General features: G+C 33.6%; 2 protein-coding genes across 3 annotated transcripts; one reads left to right on the forward strand and one right to left on the reverse strand.

Moving 5' to 3' along the window:
- The first annotated feature begins 329 nt into the window (after positions 1-329).
- LOC148274210 (uncharacterized) lies at positions 330-6,756 on the forward strand. The gene is made up of 5 exons (XM_088237449.1): positions 330-676; positions 779-1,067; positions 3,244-3,347; positions 4,759-4,930; positions 5,737-6,756. The coding sequence occupies exons 1-5, from the start codon at positions 549-551 to the stop codon at positions 6,181-6,183; spliced, it is 1,140 nt and encodes a 379-aa protein (XP_088093575.1). The 5' UTR covers positions 330-548; the 3' UTR covers positions 6,184-6,756.
- A 654-nt stretch (positions 6,757-7,410) lies between these two features.
- Positions 7,411-21,008, reverse strand: Xe7 (A-kinase anchor protein 17A). Of its 2 annotated transcripts, XM_088237448.1 has the most exons (8): positions 20,908-21,008; positions 19,735-20,186; positions 15,791-15,998; positions 15,064-15,286; positions 12,249-12,413; positions 11,532-11,630; positions 10,547-10,715; positions 7,411-8,845 (listed from the first exon to the last, which is right to left on the reverse strand). In XM_088237448.1, the coding sequence occupies exons 2-8, from the start codon at positions 20,052-20,054 to the stop codon at positions 8,248-8,250; spliced, it is 1,782 nt and encodes a 593-aa protein (XP_088093574.1). In that variant the 5' UTR covers positions 20,055-20,186; positions 20,908-21,008; the 3' UTR covers positions 7,411-8,247. The 2 variants fall into 2 exon arrangements, with proteins under 2 accessions (XP_088093574.1, XP_088093573.1); XM_088237447.1 differs by having other exon boundaries at positions 19,735-20,999.
- Positions 21,009-21,070: the final 62 nt, after the last annotated feature.

The following is a 21,070-nucleotide window of genomic DNA, read 5'->3' on the forward strand; positions in this document are numbered from 1 at the left end:
CATACTCACATTCAGCATATAATTTCGAAATATAATAAAAGCTTCATAAAGTCCACAGCTGGCGTTTCATGAGAATCTCACATAAAGACCCTTAAACTCCTTTTCAACGCTCTATAAGATCTCACTTGGATTATGCTTCATTTTTGCTCGAACCACTACCTAAACATTTATATTCTAAACTCGATTAATTCAATTCAATTCAAATTATTTTATCTTATTTCTGGCTGTATAAAATCTATACCATCTTACAGGTTGAAAATGTTAACCCCCCCTCCCCCCACTTCACATTAGAAGACAAAAACAAGCGAATTTGTTCTAATTTGCATATTAGGTACCTATTGGTGGAACAGTGGAACACTACGGATTGTGATAATCTAAATGAAATAATCTATAGCAATATATATCTTTAATCTATGGTGCTAGGTGAGTAAGTATAATCTGTGGCTAGGTGTGACAGATCGTTACAGAATTCATAGTTAGTTTTGCCGGGATTATATAAATTTTGATTTGATATTTGATTATTTTATCCTGTAATTTATTGAAATGCAATGGATAACGCACCAAAAAAGATTTCATTTGGTTTTAGCAAACAATTGAAAAAATCGGTTTCTAAACCAGTCGAAGAAAAAAAACAGTTCATTGATTGCTTGGAGGGAAAATCTATTAAAATTAAGGAGTAAGTATAAGAAAACTACGCCGTTTCATTTATGCTCTGCTGTACGTAGTATTTAAGTAAGTAATTTTGAGAATTCGCTCACTTTTAGCGTTTATTTTTCAGTGAAGAAGTTTTTGAAGAAAAGAAACCTCTGGTTATTCCTCTTAGGGAACGCAGTACCACTGCATCAGTTTTGGCTCGTATAGCAAGAGGAGAAGTGGATTTGTCTACAGAAGACGAGAAAGTTGACACTTCACAAGTGACCGCAACTGAACCCCCCAAAAATGAAACTTTGGAAAATATGGCAGAAAGAGAAATTTTAGAAAACCTTAAAAAGGACAGTATTCTAAAATCAAGTAAATCTAACCTCGTTCTGCCAGTGACAAATGTCACCAACTTTACCGAAGTAGAGGTTTGTTACAATTTATTGTGCGTTTTCAAAACAAACAACATCTTGACGCTGGAAATTGAAAAGTTATCAAGTGACATGTAGCAACTTTACAGAAGAACTAATTAAAGTTTTTCAAAATTAATTAAAAAACTCATACATACCTGTTATTTTGGCGTGATTCCTATATAATTTAAATAATAAAAAAAACAATATGCTTTTTTAATAAAAAAAAAACTTTAATTGGCTCTTCTGTAAAGTTGCTACACGTCGCTTGGTAACTTATTCCTTTCCTGCATTGATCTATATTCAATGAAACTGTTTGATAACCTCTAAATTATAACATTAGATAAGCCATTTAATTGGTTTCTGCCTCCCAATGTATAGACATTCAATATGTATCTTTTTTGGGTGATCCCGTGTAGGTTGTATTCGTTCCGACGTTTTGGCTACTATTGCAGGAGCCATCTTCAGGGCAAACTGAGTGTTTTGTAGAAAAAATATGTGTTTATGTACTAGTTATTTGTACCGTGTCGCAGTCGGCAGCAGGCACATTCCGTATCATTTTTTTAGTGCGTAGTGTCGAGAACCATGTTGAGTTTAATTTCAGCCCGTCGTCTTTGTTTATATTATTTGGGTAATTGTGTATTTCAATTACCTCTTTTATTATTTGTGCACTATAATTTCTAGGTTTATGCAAAATCTTTGATTTGAAGGCAAAAAGATGTACTGTGTCTATGAAGTGTTCTACTATTGCAGATTTTTCAGGGTGTCCTAGTTTATACATTTTTTTATGTTCATCAATTATTTTCATAGCAGTGCGCCCAGTTTGTCCCATGTACACTCTATCGCATCCTTGGCAGCTCAGTTTATAAACTGCTTCATTTTCCAGGGGGTTCTTGTCTTTCGGATTTAATAAGTGGTTCTATATTTTTCTACAAAACACTCAGTTTACCCTGAAGATGGCCCCTGCAATGGTAGCCGAAACATTGGAATGAATCTAACTTACTTGGGATCACCCAAAAAAGATAAACATTGATAACAGCAACCATGAAAACTTACGCATCTATAGACATTCACTCGTTATTATTTCATTAAAAATGAATATCATATAATATATAAGTAGTTATGACAAAAAAAAGCAAACAGAAAAGTTGAACTTTGAAAGTTGAATTGTATTTTATAACTTAACTTCAAAATTAGCATTTTAGACCTAACCACTGAAAACACATCATTGTATCTTCCTCCATGAGTACTAGACAAGTAGACAAGCTGTAATCAATTATCATAATATTTATTTATGCTTTATTAAGTTAGTTCATAACATCTTAAGAACTAATATAAACTTTTAATAATATTAAATTTTTTTTATCAAAATTTCTCAATTACATATTTTTTCAAATTAATTTTAAATATTTCAATTTTTTCTATTTCCTTTATTTCTTCAGGTAACTCATTGTACAGCTTCAATCCCTTGTACAATGAGTTTTGAGATTCTGTTTTTTTTCCTCGTTGGTAATCTTATCTTTTTTTTACCCTTTGTTTCATATGTATGACATTGTTGGTTAAATTTTATTATTGTTTTTATTTTATTCATCCCCTATTATTTTATGTATAAAAATTGCCACATTATATTTAATTTGTTGCTTTACTGTGAGCAAGCCAATTTCTTTGTGAATTCTTTCTACATTAGAATATATATATTTTTTTAGTATAATCCTCATTGCCTTATTTTGAAGAATTTGTATTTCTCCTTCATTACATAAAAAAAGAATGGAAGAACAGTAATTTATGTGTGGACATATTATTGTTTTATATATAAGAATACTACTTTTTAAATATATTACATTTCGTAATCTTCCCATAAATATTTTTTTTTTTTTTGTTACATATTGAGTATGTTTTTTAAGATTTAAATATCTATCCAAGTAGACCCCGAGATACTTTATTTCGTCCACATAATTTATATTCAAATTATCAATATTGATTTTGTAACCCTGGGGTATTATTTTTTTTCCCAATATTAATATATTTTGTTTTTGATATATTTAATTTCAATTTATTTACTTTTATCCATTTTGATATATCTCCTATTAATATGATTTTAATGCACAACTTGTTGTTATTAGTCAGTTGTTTTTTGTACAAAAATTTTCTATTTCATTCCCAACAATATTGTCAAATAAGTTATTGTTTCCAGTCAACTTTGGACGACTATGAGAACATTCCTGTTGGTGATTTTGGAATGGCGATGTTACGTGGAATGGGCTGGGCTCCCGGAATGGGGATGGGCAAACACGGCAAGTATGTATATTATATATTGATATAAAAATTACACCAATATTAGGTTTCTTGACATTAAAAAATAAACTAATTTAAATTTCAGAATGACGAATGTTACAACTGTGTAATAGACCGGTATAGCCAATCACATTTCACAAGCCTTGTAAATGCCTAGTTTTCCATCTCTGTTGTAATATATGTCAAATTTAACTTTGTTTGGGTCATTGTATTTTAGTCATAAATAACCTGTTAGAGAATGAAAAATAAGTTGTGGTATATATGGGTTCGAACCTCGAACTTCCTGATCTGGAGTCCACGACAATACCCACACTACAATAAGTAAACAGTAAAAAACTAAACAAATAGAGCATTTTTTGACATATTATGATTAACAAGTGATGACCGATAACCTAATTGTACCTATTGTGGTAGTCCAACATCCAACATCCAATATCCTCTGCCTAATTTCAAAAATAAAAGTGAATATTGCGTTCTTATGATTTACCCAAACATTTCAATTTTTGGGCCATTTTCTTTTAGTCATAAATAACCATGTTATGAAATAAGTTGTGGTAGAGGGGTTCAAACCTCAGGCCTTCTGATTCGGAGTCCGCGACACTACCAGGACCACAACCCGCCTTAAAAATACTGCAAACACGTGGCTAACAACTGAGGCTGTGGCTCCGAGGCTGGTTACTTTCTGGTAGATCCACATGTGTAGGGATGATGCCTTTCGTTCCATCGGCTTCATGTCCATTTTGGTTTTCTTTATATCATATAGTGAGATGAAAATTTCCCGCTCAAAATTTCTAATTCTAATTATTTTGAATTGATATTAAATAAATAGGTGTGACATTTTTGTCATTTTGTGTGATATAGGAATTTAAAAAAAAAGTAATTGTTTTACTGTTCTTAATTCCATTGTAATAACTTATATTTTCATATAAGTTATAAGTTATATAAGTTATAAAGTCAAATACTTTCTTTTCCACTCATTTACCATTAGAGGGTGAAAGAGTCAATTATTGGTCGGGAGGCCCAATTACAGCGCTGAATTAAAGCCAGGGTTCAGAAAAATCACACTGATTTTTTTTGTGATCTCACAAAGCGTTATTATTTCTTTAATTAAACTTATGACACTATGAACAGAGATGAAAGAACGCCACACCATTGTGTTTGCACTATTTTTCTATTACTGCGGTCATGCATCCACTTTCATGACTGTTTCGACCACTTTCACCTCTCACCACTTTCCAAAATGTTTTAATGATTTTTTAGAAACTCCATACATATATAATTATTATTCTTCGTATCAACGCTTTAACTAACTTTTAGTCAAATTTAAGCATTCTGTTATAACTGTGGAGACACAAATGGTAGATGCTTGTATAACATTATCTATGATTTGAATGTTTTAAATATAAATTTTCAGATCATCGAATTTGGTGATACCAGAAATGAGACCAAGAGGAATGGGATTGGGTGCGGATAAAGCTTCCGCTACACCTAAAAAGGATAAAAAAAACATAAAAGAAATAACCAGTAATTCAACTGAAGACGCTGTAAAAAATGTTTTACGGAAAAACGAAAATGAATCTAACCAGGTAAATAAAAATAATAAGGCTGAATGTCAAACAATGTTATCTTTTTTTTCAATAACATATAGATAACATATATTTTTATGATTATGGTAATGAGATTCAAGTGTCTGACATAGTCTGTGGCATCTACTAGTTTTGGTTTCATTTTACATATAAATATGTTCAATTGTTATTTATGAATTTGTGTATTATTTCCAAAGACGAATCGATATACAATGAATTATTGTAAAAAAGATACACAGTAAAGGCAGATTTTTAATAATATTTTTTGTCTTTGGGAAACTTTGTATGTTTATGATTCATATCATTAATCCTAGTGTTTCCACATTTATAGATTACATAGACAGGGTTATCACTAATGCCTTTTATATATATATATTAGTAACAATAAAACAGTGTTATGCATATCGTTGTTGCGCCGTAATATCTGCCGTGAACACTCTTTTTTTAGATGTATTTTTATTTTCTCATTAAGTTTATATAATTTTATTTTGAAAAAAAAAAACTCTTAAAGATTTTGTTAAAATAAAATGACATTATTTCCTTTGTTACAATAAAAAAAATGTATGATAAAATCCATCAAAAGAAACAATATTTTATTTATCTCCTGAGCAATTTCGAAAATGTTACTTTACTAATATTAGAACTCTCAGTTTTGTTTGTTTTATTTAGAGGAAATTTGCTTTGACATAAAAAGGGAAATTAACTAGAAAACAATAACACAATTTAAAATCGCGCAATTTATTTGTAATGTGTATGTTTGCATTTTTCTCTTTATGCAATATAATGATTCTTATTTTTATTTCAAGAAATCCTCAAAAGATGGAAATAACAGCAGTAAATATGATCGTGAAAAGCACAAGGAAAGTAATTCAAATAGCGATAAATATGATCATGAAACGCACAAAGAAGGTAATAACCGCAAACGAGATCATGATAGGCACGAGGAAAGTGATAATAGCAGTAAACATGATCACCAAAGGCACAAGGAAAGCAGTAAACATGATTATGAGCGGCATAAAGAAAGCAGTTCAAATAGAGATACTCCGAAGTCTTACTCCAGAGAAAGTGAAACCAGCTCACGCAGGCACGAGAGTGATTATAGTAAACGCAAGCATCAGTCTTCATCCAATAGGTATGACGAAAGAGAGGGAAGAAATAGTAGGCACACCAAGTACTCTAGTAGAGGTTCACCAACAGACGATAGAGATAGAAAATGGAAGAAAGGTCGAGATAGGAGCTCATCAAGAGATTGAAGACTTTATTCAATTGGGAGAAAAAAAGAAATGTGACTCAGCGCAGTGTCTTTGTTGGTTTTTTTAGTAATACGGAATTACAATTAATGAGGATGTTCAGGAAATTGGATACAAAAAATGTTTTTGACGTGCGGTAAAAATTACAGCATGAAATTGTACGGCGAAGTTTCTTGAAAATGTATGAAAAAATGATTTAAATAAAAACGGACCACTTCGAATGTCACTAGTTCTTCTGAATCAACTGATTTCCGACTTATTTCTGGTTTACCGAAAACCAATTTACCAACCAGTAGAACTCACCAAAGAGAACTTGTGACTTGGCACGCGAAGTAATTTCAAAATTACAAAAATTAAAAAAAATCGTAGCGCTGATAATATGATACATAAAATATTTTCAAAAAAACCACTGAACTTCTTCATTGTCACCTTTCGAAATGAGTGGTTTAGAGATTATCAATTCAAGATGTTTGTTTCTTGAGTTTTTGTATTACATTACCTACTGTTCTTGTGATAAGCTTTCTTGTATATAATAATAAAGATCTAAGAGAAGAAGAATAGAATAGAAGAATAAAAGCTTTTTTTTTTATATAATAAAGATCCCGTCGTAATAGAGCTTCCCAGGCCGCAGTGACGTCAGGAGCTTGCATAGCACTGACCCCCCCCACCTCTAAGAACATAATCAGGATGCATTTGCATATACATATTTATGTATACACTGGAACCTCTGCATGGGGGATATGTACACACCTAGTGGTGCATAGGGCAGTACGTTGGTACATCAATCTTACGCTTCAGGTACCAATCCAGGGACTAGGAAATATTCTAGTGTAAAAACACTTAAAATAAATCGGTAGTCAGATGGCAGAAGGAACCATCTGTATTTTTTTGGTTTTTAGTTGTCAAGAGTTTTAATAAATATTTCAGTAAAGACACAGAAAAAAATTATAAAAAAGCATAATTTAAACTGTTAATTAATTATTGAAAAAAAATGCTTTTTTTTTTTAGTTTTCGGATAAAAGTCTTAAAATTGAGTCTTATTTCAGCTCTCCTGATCATTTTTGAAAATTATAGATGGTCTCTCTGCCATCTGACTACCCAAATATTTTATGTCAACCATGTCAGGAATCGAACCCAAGACATCTTGCATCCGTGCATGCTACCATGGTAGGCAAAAGTGCTGACCACTACGCCACGAGGCTGACAAAAAAATAATTAAACTGTTAAGTATTTATTGTACCATATTTTATTTAAAAAATGACGTGACAATACATGTACTTAAAAAAATTGTAACAAAGGTTATTCATCATATGCATATTATACACCTAGTAAGTAAAAGAGCGATGTAGAGCATCCCAAAAATGAAAAGTATATTAATTAATTATATAAAGGCATTGTAATAATGAATACTTTTTTTTTCAGTGTTTTTTCGAAACCGTGTAAAAGTTGGTGTATTTATATTATTAAATAATTAAGAACTATTCAATGATAACTAAAAAACAATGTTGTAATGTACAAATGTCGATATGCTAATTGAAATTGTAATATTTCTATTATTCTTTATTGTAAATAGTTTTGTAAAATATTTTAAATCATTAATCTTTCAACTATTTTTGATTTATTTATCTTTTTGTTTCTTACTGGTGCCAGTTTTGTTGCCATGTGTCAATTTCTTCCAGCCAATAAAATTGATTTAAAAAAAAAAACTTGTTCATATAAAACAAAGGTCAATAAAATAGATTCATAAAAAGGAAATAATTCGTGTAAACAATGAAATTACTTCCCAATTATAATCATTTATTAAAATAAAAGTACCAAATCATTTGATTAAATTATATAAATATACGCAACAGTATGCTTCAAAATTATTTACAATAAACACAAAAAGTACTATGATTGCAGTCAGACCCGGACCGGAACTGCCATAGGTTCATTTGGCACAAAGAACCAGATATACTCGCTTACAAACAAACAATTTACAAACACGTATATTCCCATCCCTTTTCAGTAAGTGACGGGTCGCTAGCGTCCCTTAGATCTGGCGCTAATTGCAGTTGCATAATATTATTAATGTGTCGGAGGACTTTTGGACCAAGATTTTCCTTTACTTGAATCTTTTGGCAATGACCAACTTTTGGATCTACGACTACGAATGGATGACTCTCCTCTTTCCTTGTCTGTCTGCTTAGATTCTGGAGTTTTATCGGACCTTTTATCATTTGGTAAGTCCGCCCTACCTTTAGATTTTTCTGTAGGACTTGTATTCCTTGATTTTGATCCGTGGCTGTGTCTAGATCTTGATCTCTTGTGTCTCGAGCGCGATCTGGATTTAGACTTATGCGATTTTGATCGTGAATGGCGACTGTGCCGGGACCTTGATCGACTGTGCCGAGACCTTGGTCGACTGTGTCGAGACCTCGATCGACTGTGCCGTGACCTTGATCGACTATGTGATCTTGTACGACGGTTTCTAGACCTGGAACGTGACCGAGAACGAGAGTATCTCGACCTGTGACGAGAGGAGGATCTACGCCGAGAACGAGATCTGGAATATGATCGTGACCTTGATCGAGAGTAGGATCTTCTTCGAGACCTAGATCTACTCCGAGAATAGGAATCTCTGCTGTTTCGGTCTCCAGACTCCTCTGTCAATTTCTTGAAATATCTAGAAATATGGGAAAAAAAAACTATTAAAATATGAAATATACATTTTTATATGTAACTATACATATACTGTTGACATTAGTGGATGGAAATTTTTATTACAACAAAATACATAATTGATAAAAACCAATAATTGTTTTAACATGGTATAGACGGGGCCTATGTTCAAGGCGCAAGGAATGTGGTAATGTGTTTTGTGACACTGCCCGGTTGAGTTTTGATGAAAATTGGCACCTTGATATTCAAGAATATAATATACTCGTAAATATCGACCAACCAATTTTTATCTAAACTCAACTGAACACCGTCACAACACACTACCACATTCCTTCCGTGTGCCAAGGCGCAATGTTCAAGAACATAGACTCGACAATACATATTCTCTCACACTCATTAAAAAGTGTTTGCATATTTATTTATACCATAAACAGAGAAAAAGTAGAAATTTCCAATGTAACATTCTTACCCAAATGTATCATTTTTTTATTTATTTATTTAAACGCCTTGTAGGCTTTTACATGTTTTACATACATATATACAAATAAAGACAGACATGTATTTAACACAGAAGTAGCAAAAAATAAAAATGATTTTTAGAAGAAAAATATAAAAAAAATCATCTTTACATATTAGTATAAAATATACAATAGTATACGGTCAAATATTTGTGTAATTTTAAACCAGTAAATATAATATTGCGTAACATTTACACAGGCTGATCAAAGAATATGGTGAATAATTTTATCAATGAGCTTACGTCAAATGTGAATGAATCTCCTTCGAAGTACTTTCTTGGCTAGCGATACACTTATCCCAACATTGATTCCATGATCGGAAGCATTTCTGGAAAGGCCTTCAGCTGCTTTATCGTGGCCTTCTCAATGTCAGGAACTGTGTCGAAACGTTTTTCTTTTAGCGCGGATTTTATTTTTGGGAACAGTCTGAAGTCGCATGGTGATAAATCCGGAGGGTAAGGCTCCGCCTTCTTCCGCCTCCGAAAAAAGGTTCTTATCTGTCCACATCCGTGTGGACAGATAAGAACCTTTTTTCAGCGAGGTGTGACAAATTTTGCACTCATTCGTCTCATTTGCAAATTACCCGTTAAAATGATTTTCACGGGCCAGTGCGAGATGTTCAGTTCTTCAGTAAGCTCTCGAATAGTCAATCGCCTAATTGTACCTATCATTTTTATCAATTTTTGCACGTTTTCGCATGTCTTTTGAGGTCAAGACATCCCGAGCGTCGCTCGTTCAACATACTCATTTCTGTTTTTGCATCGCTCATATCACTTGTAAATAGTCTTTATTCGCCACATTATCGCCATACACTTATTTTAACATTTCATGAGCTTCTCGTGTTGTCTCAATGTTAATGCATTGCTCAAAATTTTTATTATGCGCGACAAGATATGGTAAACACGACTTTGCTTTTCCAGCTCTGGAAGCCAACTGACAAGTCGCTCCTTGTTAAAACTTGACACTGACTATCTCAACGGATTAGGGTATCGGACTTATTACTTCAAATGGATGAAGCGTCAGCAGTTGCTGCTATAAAAATTAATTTGGCATATTTTTTGATCAACCTTTGTAACTACGTTTATTATAAGGATACATTTATAATGCCAGTTTTAAACTTAAAAGCTTAATATAAAAATTGTTGAACAGGAAATAATACATAATATTATATTAAAATGGTAGAGTACTTGTAATAGGCGTGGTGCGCATTTGGCCCATCAAAGTAAGGCATTCTGGGTATTCCCCTGTATCCCCCCCCTCCGCGGGCCCCTCGAGGGCGCCTGGTGAAGCCCCGTCCCCGGCCGTAGGACTCCACTACGGGTGGAGGGTAGTAGCCCCCCCGTGGGTAGAATTGGCCTACAAATAATACCAGACATAATAATAATGATTTTATGGAAAAAAAAACGATTATTAATTTTTTGCAACAGAGAGGGATAACATTTTTGAGAGGGGAATATGGAAGTATAGGCATTTACAGGGCTTGTGACCTATCATTTTTTAAATTTATTTATTTCACATAAAACTTTATATTTTTTCTTTTCTATATGAACACCTCACTGGGCATAACCCGTGTCGAGGCATTAATTTACATTATTTTTATATTATGTTCTAGTACATTGGCTGGTTTAAGTGGCCACAATACACACTGTGTAACATGAATTATTTTGCCTATGTTTAAACATTCAGATTTCTTCAACTCTTCACAAAAGTCAACAGATGGACATCCCTGTGGATGTTATATAGATATACATACACACATAATACATATCAAATACCAAAATTAAAATAAACAAAAAATCGATTAGAAAATAAATGGATAATATTTGAAATATGCTTAGAGTAATAACCTAATAGTCGCCCATACGAAGAAAAACTATTATGATTATTGACTATGAAGTTAGCTACAGATTACAGCAATACAATGGGCCGTAGGTACTTGGGTGCAAACTTACTACTATTACTTACGTATTGCGGGTGCAAACCGAAACCGTCCATTACACGTTTGTTCTTAAACTAAAAACCAAACCAAAAATTTGGAACGCTTTTGTTCTATGCAATAGGGTCTCTTTTCATAGCCTCTTTCCATATCCCCTCTCTCCCACCTGCTAACAAGCCTTTAAATAGAGGCTAAGCGGGTTAAAAGGACATAAAAGGTTAAATAAAATATCATACCTGGCGGTTGGTGATAATTATACGTAGGATTCATGTACGGTCCGTACGGTGCGTAGCCTGGATACGAAGGGGGATAGCCTCGCATCATTCCATCCTCTTCTATTAAAAAAGTATATAAACATAAATATTATAATTGTTACAAATATATAACACAAATATTTTAAATATATAGATATTCCAATAAGAAGACCATTTCAGGATTTAGAATATCAATTTTTAAATATAAGAAAAGGTCGTGAGAATTAAAAAACTTAACTTAATAAATAATATTGCTTTTGTTGATCCAGAGAATATTTATTATGCATATGTAATTTTTCAATGACGATCTTTCGGATTTATTCGGCGGAACTAGGGATGCGGGATTAATAAGGGAAGAGGCGAGAGCTGATAGGGTCTCCTGGAGTGGAAAAGAAGAAGAAAAAAATTGATACTTTTTAGCTATAAATTTTTAAAATAAGTTTATATTTTTTACATTAACAATTTAAGTTCATTAGAGAATGAAAGCAAAAAAGAATGATATTTATCAAAATCGTTAACTATGGAGTTTTATCAATAAATATCTAGAAAAACCCTCAATATTAAGAAAGACAACCAGTCACGAATTGAAATGCCATATATTACGCGCTAGTAACATGTCTATTTAATTATGCGTCAATGAGAAACAAGTCATAAACATATTTCATGAATATTTATTTCCATTCAATAATTCTGCAGTACCTTTGATCATTTGAATTCTTTCCGGAGTTGTCAGTCGCTCAGCTTTAATTCTCTTGTTTGGTAAATCCTCAAGTGAGATTTCCGACCCCGAGGACAGGGAACTTATTGAAGGCGTGCGAGCTTTCTTCTTCCCCGTATCAAGAACCGAACGTAGAACAATTTTTCCTGAAAATATAAATATGTAAATCAAATAATAACTTGATTGCGAATGTTCTAACTCCGTGGGACTTTGTCCCGTGTTGAGTTAAGTAAGTTTTTTACTTATAAATTTTTAAAAGTAATTTTTTTATAATAGTTTTGTTTATAAGGACTTATATCCTGAGAAAAGAAATCGAGTGGAAATAAGTGGGCCTCCTTTACTGGTTGGAGTATTCACTTACCATAATTGGTATCCTGGTTCGATGCAAGCAAAACATGAGATATTTTTTTAAAAGGTGATTTTACACTTCAATATTACATTGTCCGCTATTCATTTAATATAATACGTATAAAATACTAACAACAACTTATACGTGCAGTATCGTCTCTCTATGAGGAGAGTTCAGCGTGTATAAGAGTTAATGGGGGATTTACATCTTGGTTTACGATCTCAAAAGGCGTGAAACAGGGATGTGTAATGTCACCATGGTTGTATAATCTATACGTGGACAACTGTATGAAAGAGATAGAATGTATGGGTATTAGAGCAAAAATGGATAATTTTTCAGTAAGCTGCTTGTTGTATGCTGATGATGCAGTTCTGTTAGCAAGTAGCGAGGCTGATTTGCAGCAAATAGTCTCTAGAATGTATGATGTATGTCTGGAGAGCGAATTGGCAATGAACGAAAGTAAGTCAAAAGTGATGGTAGTTGAAAGGGATAGTGAGGTTACTGACTGCATAATAAATGTAAACAACGAATGTCTCGAGCAAGTAGAAAAATTTGTGTATCTGGGAAGCATATTTTCAAGAGATGGAAGAGTAGAAAAAGATGTTGAAAGAAGAGTGAATGCGGGCAACAAAATGAACGGAGCACTAAGCACAGTAATTTCTAATAAAAATATGTCAATCGAAGCTAAACTGGCAGTGCACAACGGAGTTTTAGTCCCAACACTTACGTATGGAAGTGAAACATGGAATTGGCAGAGGAAGGATGAAAGCCGAGTGAACGCGGTTGAAATGCAATCTCTTAGACGAATGTGTGGGAAATCAATGTATGACAGGGTTACGAATGATGAAATCAGGCGAGAGTATAAATCTGAGTCAAGTATAATTGATAAGATTAAGAAAGGGTCTCTGAGACGGTTTGGTCACGGAGAACGAATGGACGACGAAAGAATGGTAAAACAAGTATATATGGCGAAAATGAACGGCAACGTGAGACGAGGACGACCAAGGAAGACGTGGCATGATCAGATAAACCAAAATCTTGAGTCTGGTCATGTCAAAAGCAGACAGAACCCAAGGGCATGTATGACAAGATGTATGAATGTGGAGGAAGCTAGGAATGTATGCCAGGATAGACGTGTGTGGCGGTTCATTCTCTCTGCCTACCCCTACGGGGAAATGGCGTGATGGTAGTAGTAGCAGTAGTAGTAAAATACAAACACTGTCATATCATTATACCAATGTTGCATGTATTGTTTGTGAACCATAATAAATAAAATATAAAAAAAAATAAAAAATTCCCTTTCCACACCTAATGGTGCATAGGGCACTGCATTAGCACACCAATCGCAGCGCGTCTTGATCATTTTTGTTGCATGAAGGTAAGATCAGTCTCACACTTAAGGTACCAGTCCAGGGACGATGAAATATTTTTAGTGTAAAAACACCCATTTTTAAATCAATATTTCATATCAACCATGTCGGGAATCGAACCCAAGACCTCTTACACGGTAGGCAAACACATTGACCATTACACCACGAGGCCGACAAGTTAAATAAATAATGATAGATAACACAATTTAAAATATATTTTATATTGTATAGTGTTGTTATTCCAACTCAACACAGGATCAATTCTAAGCATGAAATAAAGATGACTAAATAAGAAATCAAATCACTGTGGATGGGGTTATACTAAAACAGGTAGAGGAATTTGTGTATCTGGGAAGTATGTTTACTAGGGATGGAATGACTGAGAAAGATATTGAAAGGAGGGCGAGTGCCGGAAACAGAGTGAACGGCGCACTGAAATCAACCTTGGCGAATAAATGTTTGTCCAAGAGGCAAAATTAGCAGTCCACAATGGAGTCCTGGTCCCGACTCTGATGTATGGGAGCAAAGTATGGACTTGGAAAAACAGGGCTGAAAGTAGGCTGAATGCTGTCAAAATGCGATCTCTCAGGCGAATGTGTGGTAAAACTATGTACTATAGATGCCCAAATGTCGAGATCCGTACATTATGTAAGGCTGAGATAGGCATTTTGGACAAAATCAAGAAGCTCTGGGCTGGTTCGGACATGTAGAGTGAATGGACAGCGAAAGAACAGCTAAAAATATTTACATAAGAGAAAGACATTGCATGACCAAATCAAACAAATACTTAAAGATGGACATGTCAAAAGTCCGAATAATCGGCGCGCGTGCATGAGAAGATGTATGAATGTAGAGAAAGCGAGATCTGTATGCAAAGATAGTGATGTGTCGTTCTATCCTTGGCGTTATGGTTTGTTGTTGTTGTATATAAAATTACCAAAAGAGTTAATATTATAAGGACGAATACCAGGTTAGAACACATGATTAGAAATATTATAGGCCACAAGGAAAATAAATTAATGACAAAAGAACACAAAATGCCGTGATCTCTTTAAGTCAAACAGAAATTCTAATTACCTTCAATGGCTTTCCGTAAATTTAATCTCTGCTGTTCCAACTCTTGTTCTTGGGCTGATTTATATTTACTGACGAGACGATCGCGAACTGTTTTCTCCTCACTTTCATGTAGAAGTGCTTTCTCTATTTTTTTCAATTCTTTCTTCTTGTCTTTGTTGTTCTGCTTCAACTCATTTATGTGGAGAGCGTCTCTTTTGTACAAAGTGGTGTGCTTTTGCTTCAACTGAATTAAAAATTAAACATAATTGTGTACAAGTAAACCAAAGTATTACTACAATAAACGTCTTTGATTAGTTGGAAAAATATGCGGTAAATAAGTCAAATATAAATTTGGCTTATTTTGGCTAAGCTCTGTTAAACTATCAACTATTTATAATTTTGCAATAAAATAGACTACATGTATAGATATTTCAATAATTAATGATACATGTTTCTTTTTTATTACAATCTACTTTTATATTAACATATTACAACAGAGATGAAGAACATTTAAGAGAAGGTAATATAGAAGTCTAGGCATCTACAGGGCTTATGACCTGTCAATGGCTGGTTTAAGTGGCCACTTTACACACTGTGTAACATTCACCATTCTCATTCACCATACAAACATCAACAGATGAAAGAATTGAAGGAATATAGATGTTCAAATATAGGCAGAATGGTGAATGTTACACAGTGTGTTTTAGTGGACTCAAATCAATGTTGAACATTAAAATGATTAAATTACCTGAATTCTTCTGAAGAGCTCTTCAATAAGTCGTATACTCTGCAGCTTCCTCTGTGTCCGCAAGAGCTTCTTCTGTTCTTCGGCAATCTTGCTGTTGATTTCGGAGGACTCTTTTTGCTTGAGTTTGGCCAACTGTTTGGCTTTGCGTCTCTCCTCTCTCTCTTGCATATGCGAGAGTTTTTCCCTCGCACTCTGATCCCGCTTTCGCCTAAAAGGATCGACCACCAAATCCCAAAGCTGTTGAAACCACTATCATCCTTTTGCCGCGACATTATTACAGCGAGAAAACTTTACACTTAGACTTTATTACACTCCATAATAAACTGCGTAAAAGGACTCAATTGATTGCACACAATGCACAAGACCATGTTGTTAGCCTGGAATCAAATCTTCAAACCTCCCTTCATAGAATAATTTAAAATATTCCTTTTTAAACTTTTTGTATAAACAACATTTGCAGTTCAACCTAAATGAGTGAAATAAAACAGGAACTATTTTGCAACTAAATTGTAAAATGTGGTTATTATAGTATAATGGTCAAAATAAGCAATAGAAAACAAAATGTTCGAAGATTAGGTGATTTAGTATTGAACACACAAGATGAGTAAAGATAGTCATGTAAAATCTTAAACTAACCAAAGTACAAACCAACTCGTGTTGAATAAAATAATGATATTTGAACTGTTTTATCGCTTTGCCAGATATTTATAAATATTTTGTCTTGGAATCAAGTATAATGTCATATATCTGAATAGTTTACCTACCCAGTAAATTTTATCCTTAGAGTATATACATCTGTAGAGGGATAACAACACATTTTACCAATCCAATGCATGTTGCCTATTATAGCTGACTCATTTTCTACAATATGTTCTAAATAAGAGAAAGGGAGACAAAAAAAAATCTGTGGGTACGGTCTTCATTTTGTGTTGATTTCAGAATTTGTACGATGCTCACTTTTTACGTACGCGGGCAGTATTGCTTCGAACTGTCAAACGCTCTGTCGTTATTTTGATAATTGTTTTATGTATTTAGTGCTAATAACATCAAAATTAATTATGCTGACTTGTGCCATGAAAGGATGTTCAAATAGAACTGGAAAAGGGAGAAGACGCTTCAGTTATCAAAGGTATCAAACATTATACATTTTCACATTAATACGTTTTTTGGTAGTTTTCAATATAAATGCAAAACAAACATTTACTATTATTTGAGCAATTATTATAGCATTTGTTTCTGTGTAATTTAAATACCTTATGCATAGGATTTATGTAATTTAAATTTAAAAAATTCAATAGTTTAAATCCAAATATTTCTTTAAATGTTCAAGAAATGCAAACTCGAAGACCTTTTACCGAGTCAACCGACAGCTTGAAATAATTCTATCTCTTTTTATCTCACTGAAAGAATGTGAAATTGTCGTTTATTGAATGTAACTAAAAGAGATGACAATACATCTAAGCTATTTTTGAATGGTATTTTTATGACCATGTGTTGAGGGGGCTCTTATAATTAAGACTGCCAGGGCTGTTCATTACCTTCAAATATTAAGTATTAACTTAAATGTTATTTATAAGTGTAATCATTTTATCATTCAATTTATAAGTATAATATAGTTAATTCAGTTTATTTCAACAGAGAGGGAAAACGTTTTTGAGAAGGGAATATGGAAGTCTAGGCATTTACAGGGCTTATGACCTGTCATTGGCTGGTTTAAGTGGCCACTTTACACACTGTGTAACATTCACCATTCTGCCCATGTTTGAACATCCACATTTCCTCAACTCTTCCATCTGTTGACTTTTGTGAAGTAAAGGAGCTGAAACCTTTATGATGTTGGTGAGATTCATCCGGCTTCATTCTCAAAAACGTTTTCCCTCTCTGTTGAAATAAATTTAAATATGAACAACTCCCTAGGGAGAAAATCCAGCTAGTCTGCAAGCATTTGGACATACTCAAAGATTGTAGTAAATTAAGGTTTTCTTTTTGGATTCCCAATAGATGAAATAAGGCGGAATAAATGAATCCATGCGACAGGGCGGAACAATTGTACCCTGGAAATAAAAATTGGGCATGTTTCAACCATTTTCTATTTATCAATTTGGACAAAAAAAAAATTTTGGTACGTGTAATAAATGGTGCCGTACCCCCCATGTTTTAAAAAACCTAACTCGCTATGGGTAAATATACATTTATTTCATATTTATATACCGTAAAGTCAGAAAAATCTGTGTACGTGCATGAGAAGATGTATGAATGTAGAGGAAGCGAGGTCTACATGCAAATACAGAGTGATATGGTGTTCTATCTTCTCTGCCTACCTCTTCGGAGAAACGGCGTGATTTCCCAAATTCACCAAATCGGAAGTGGCATCTTCACTCTATCCAAAGATACAAGTTTTAATATAAAATTTAATAGAGATTACTGTTTTCAGTTCTCAAATCAAACAGTGAATTCGGAAAATATTTTGGAGATGGAGACCCCGTTTAATCAGTTTTTAAATATGTAAATTATAACCTGACGTCAGAGTGAGACAACATTTCAACAAATTGGTTAATTTTCAAAATCAATAAGTTTACTTTATTGCATTTTGATTTTTTTATTATAATTGCATATTTGTTTATTCAATTAATTTATGTACCCAACAATGTCATTTATAATGTTTATTATTGCTTACTTTTATTTATTAGAAATACTTTTAATAAACTTGTTACTAAATTAAAATAAACGTTTTTATTGTACTCCCTACTCCCTACCGATCTCTGTAAAAATTCGCCTAAAGTCGTGCATTTGTGACAACCCTGTTTTATAAACATCTGGAAACCAAAGACGTCTTCAGTAAACATACGACCACGCCCCCTTTTCAAAAATTCTTACAAACTTTTGAATAGTACGGACACTAAGATGTATATACTATAAGATTTTATCTTATAAAAATAATATTTATATTCTAAGTTCAAATAAGTAAGGTTATTTATTAGGTGGACTTACAAGTTGTGATGGTTTTAAACAGTACCTATGTTTCTACGAAACCCCTTTTCAGTTTTACGATACATATTTAGTCTGATATACTTTTATATGAGTACCAATATTCCTAAGTTTATTCTAAATTTCAAGAGGTGTAATCTTCCGGTCGAAAAGTAATTATATTTTAGTTATATAAAACTATTATTTTTTTAATATAAAACATTCTAAGTATACCTTAAAAAATATTGTTTTTATTTAATGTTTATTAGTTTTTTTTAAATGGTGCGATTTTCAAAAACAGCCTTATAAAATGGCAAAATTGTATGATTTTTTTACTTTTCATTGGACGTTTTTTGTGATTACTGGGTTTTGTTAAATACCTATTATAGAGAGGCTATGAAGTAAACAACTCACATATAAATTGGTTGGGAATATTATTAATTATTAGTTATTGAAATAGGTTAAGAATAATTATTCTTAAAAAATTAGAGATTTTATATCTCTAAATAGTTTTAACCTTTCGTATTTTAAACCGTTGTGTTATGGATACATATAAAGACGTATCTATACCTCAGAGTAATAACGCGCTATCACTAAAGAGCCGCCCATATCGACTAAAATCATTATAGGATTATCAATCACAATGTTAGCAATAGTTTACAGCAGAACAATAGGCTCTAGGTACTCCAGGTAGAGAATCGCAAGCACAGCGATGAAACCGTCCGTTTGTCGTTAAACCAAAAACTAAAGTGAAAATTTGCTACTTTTAAACACTTTTGTTCTATGCAATAGAGCAAAATGGAATCTCTATAGATGTAGCGCGTTATACTCTGAGACCTATACATATATTATGGCTGAGAAAAAGCTGCAGAGTGCAATGAACGAGCTAAAATGAAAATCCACTAAGATTAGTTAGGATAGAAAAAGTATTTAGTGACTCAAGTTTAAGGATAATTTTAAATAAACAGTAATAAAACCTCTCAGCCTCCTCCTTTTTCTGCAGTTTGAGAGTCTCTTCTTTCTCTTTCTCCTCGCGAGCCCTCTCCTGCGTCACCAGCCTCTCTCTCACGATGGAGCGCCGCTTGATGGTGGCTTCTGACAGGTGCTTGGTCTTGTCGAAGTCCATGTTTACGGTCACAGCATGCCCCCCGCCCTCCCCCTTCCACAGGAGCTTCATCCCGCGAAAGGCGTCCATAGCCCGCACAAACCCCATGTACTCGCTGAACTGAACATATCCCTCGAAGTACAGTTCAGAATCGTAGGAGAACTTACTGATTCCGGTCATGTGGGCTTTCATCTGTTTTCTGTATGGATCACATATCGGAATATCCACGCACCTCACTTTCCCGAACTTTTCAAACACTCTCCTGAAAATGCTTTCCGACGGCTTTGCGTCTTCATCCCGAAGGTCGCGGCTGCTAACGAACCACTTGATGGGCAAATTAGAGATGTGAATGGTGTCGGGCCGCTCCCCGGGTTTCATCTCGTCCATGGTAGGAGTATCACGAAAGAACGAGTCCCACGAATGACGACTCGGAAAATCTAGCTTCGCTTCGGAAGCTTTAAGTTTCAAAGGTTCCGGATACCCATTTAACTTAACAGACCTTTCGTCTAGACAACTAACTACACTCGAGATTCGTTTCCTATCGTCCAATTCACCCTCGAATCTGATTGCATCGGCTGAGCTTTTAGTTACTTTTAAAGAAGAAAATAAATCTGGCCTGATCATTTCCCTCATACGCTCCATCAACTCCCAGTTAGATATAGTCTTACCGAGAGCCTTGGATGAGGGAAGCTGGATAGAAATATTTATCTTCGAAACAGGTTTTAAGAATAAATTCTGTGGCAAATACAAAGCCACAGCGTCAGAAACAGAATTACATACTTGGATATTCATAGCGAATTTTTCTCAAAATCTACTTATGACTAAAGGATTATTCTTACATTGTGAAATGTAGTATGCAGGGCGGTTAGGGTATTAATCGAATACATACCCATTATAAATTATAAAAAAATAGTTTACAAAAAAAAACAACAAAATACCGAGAAACTAATCTAAGATATATGCATATTTAACTATGTTAATAGTTTATAAATGTAATGACAACCCCGAGAACCTAATTCTAAAACAAATTATCAAAACAAAATACAATAATTTGCGATGTCCTCAAAGAAAATTGCCTTCGCCAACTTCCGCCAAATCACAAATTATGATGTTTAAGTCATAGACAAATTATTTTTTGCATAGAAATCTGAATCTTCTCTACCCCATAGACAGAGTGCACAGTGCAGCCTTCTCTCATCAGCGGGCAT

Source organism: Micrasema longulum, unplaced genomic scaffold, assembly GCF_059751315.1.
Source record: "Micrasema longulum isolate JH-2025_06_02 unplaced genomic scaffold, ASM5975131v1 h1tg001722l, whole genome shotgun sequence".
NCBI classification, from domain to species: Eukaryota; Metazoa; Arthropoda; class Insecta; order Trichoptera; family Brachycentridae; genus Micrasema; species Micrasema longulum.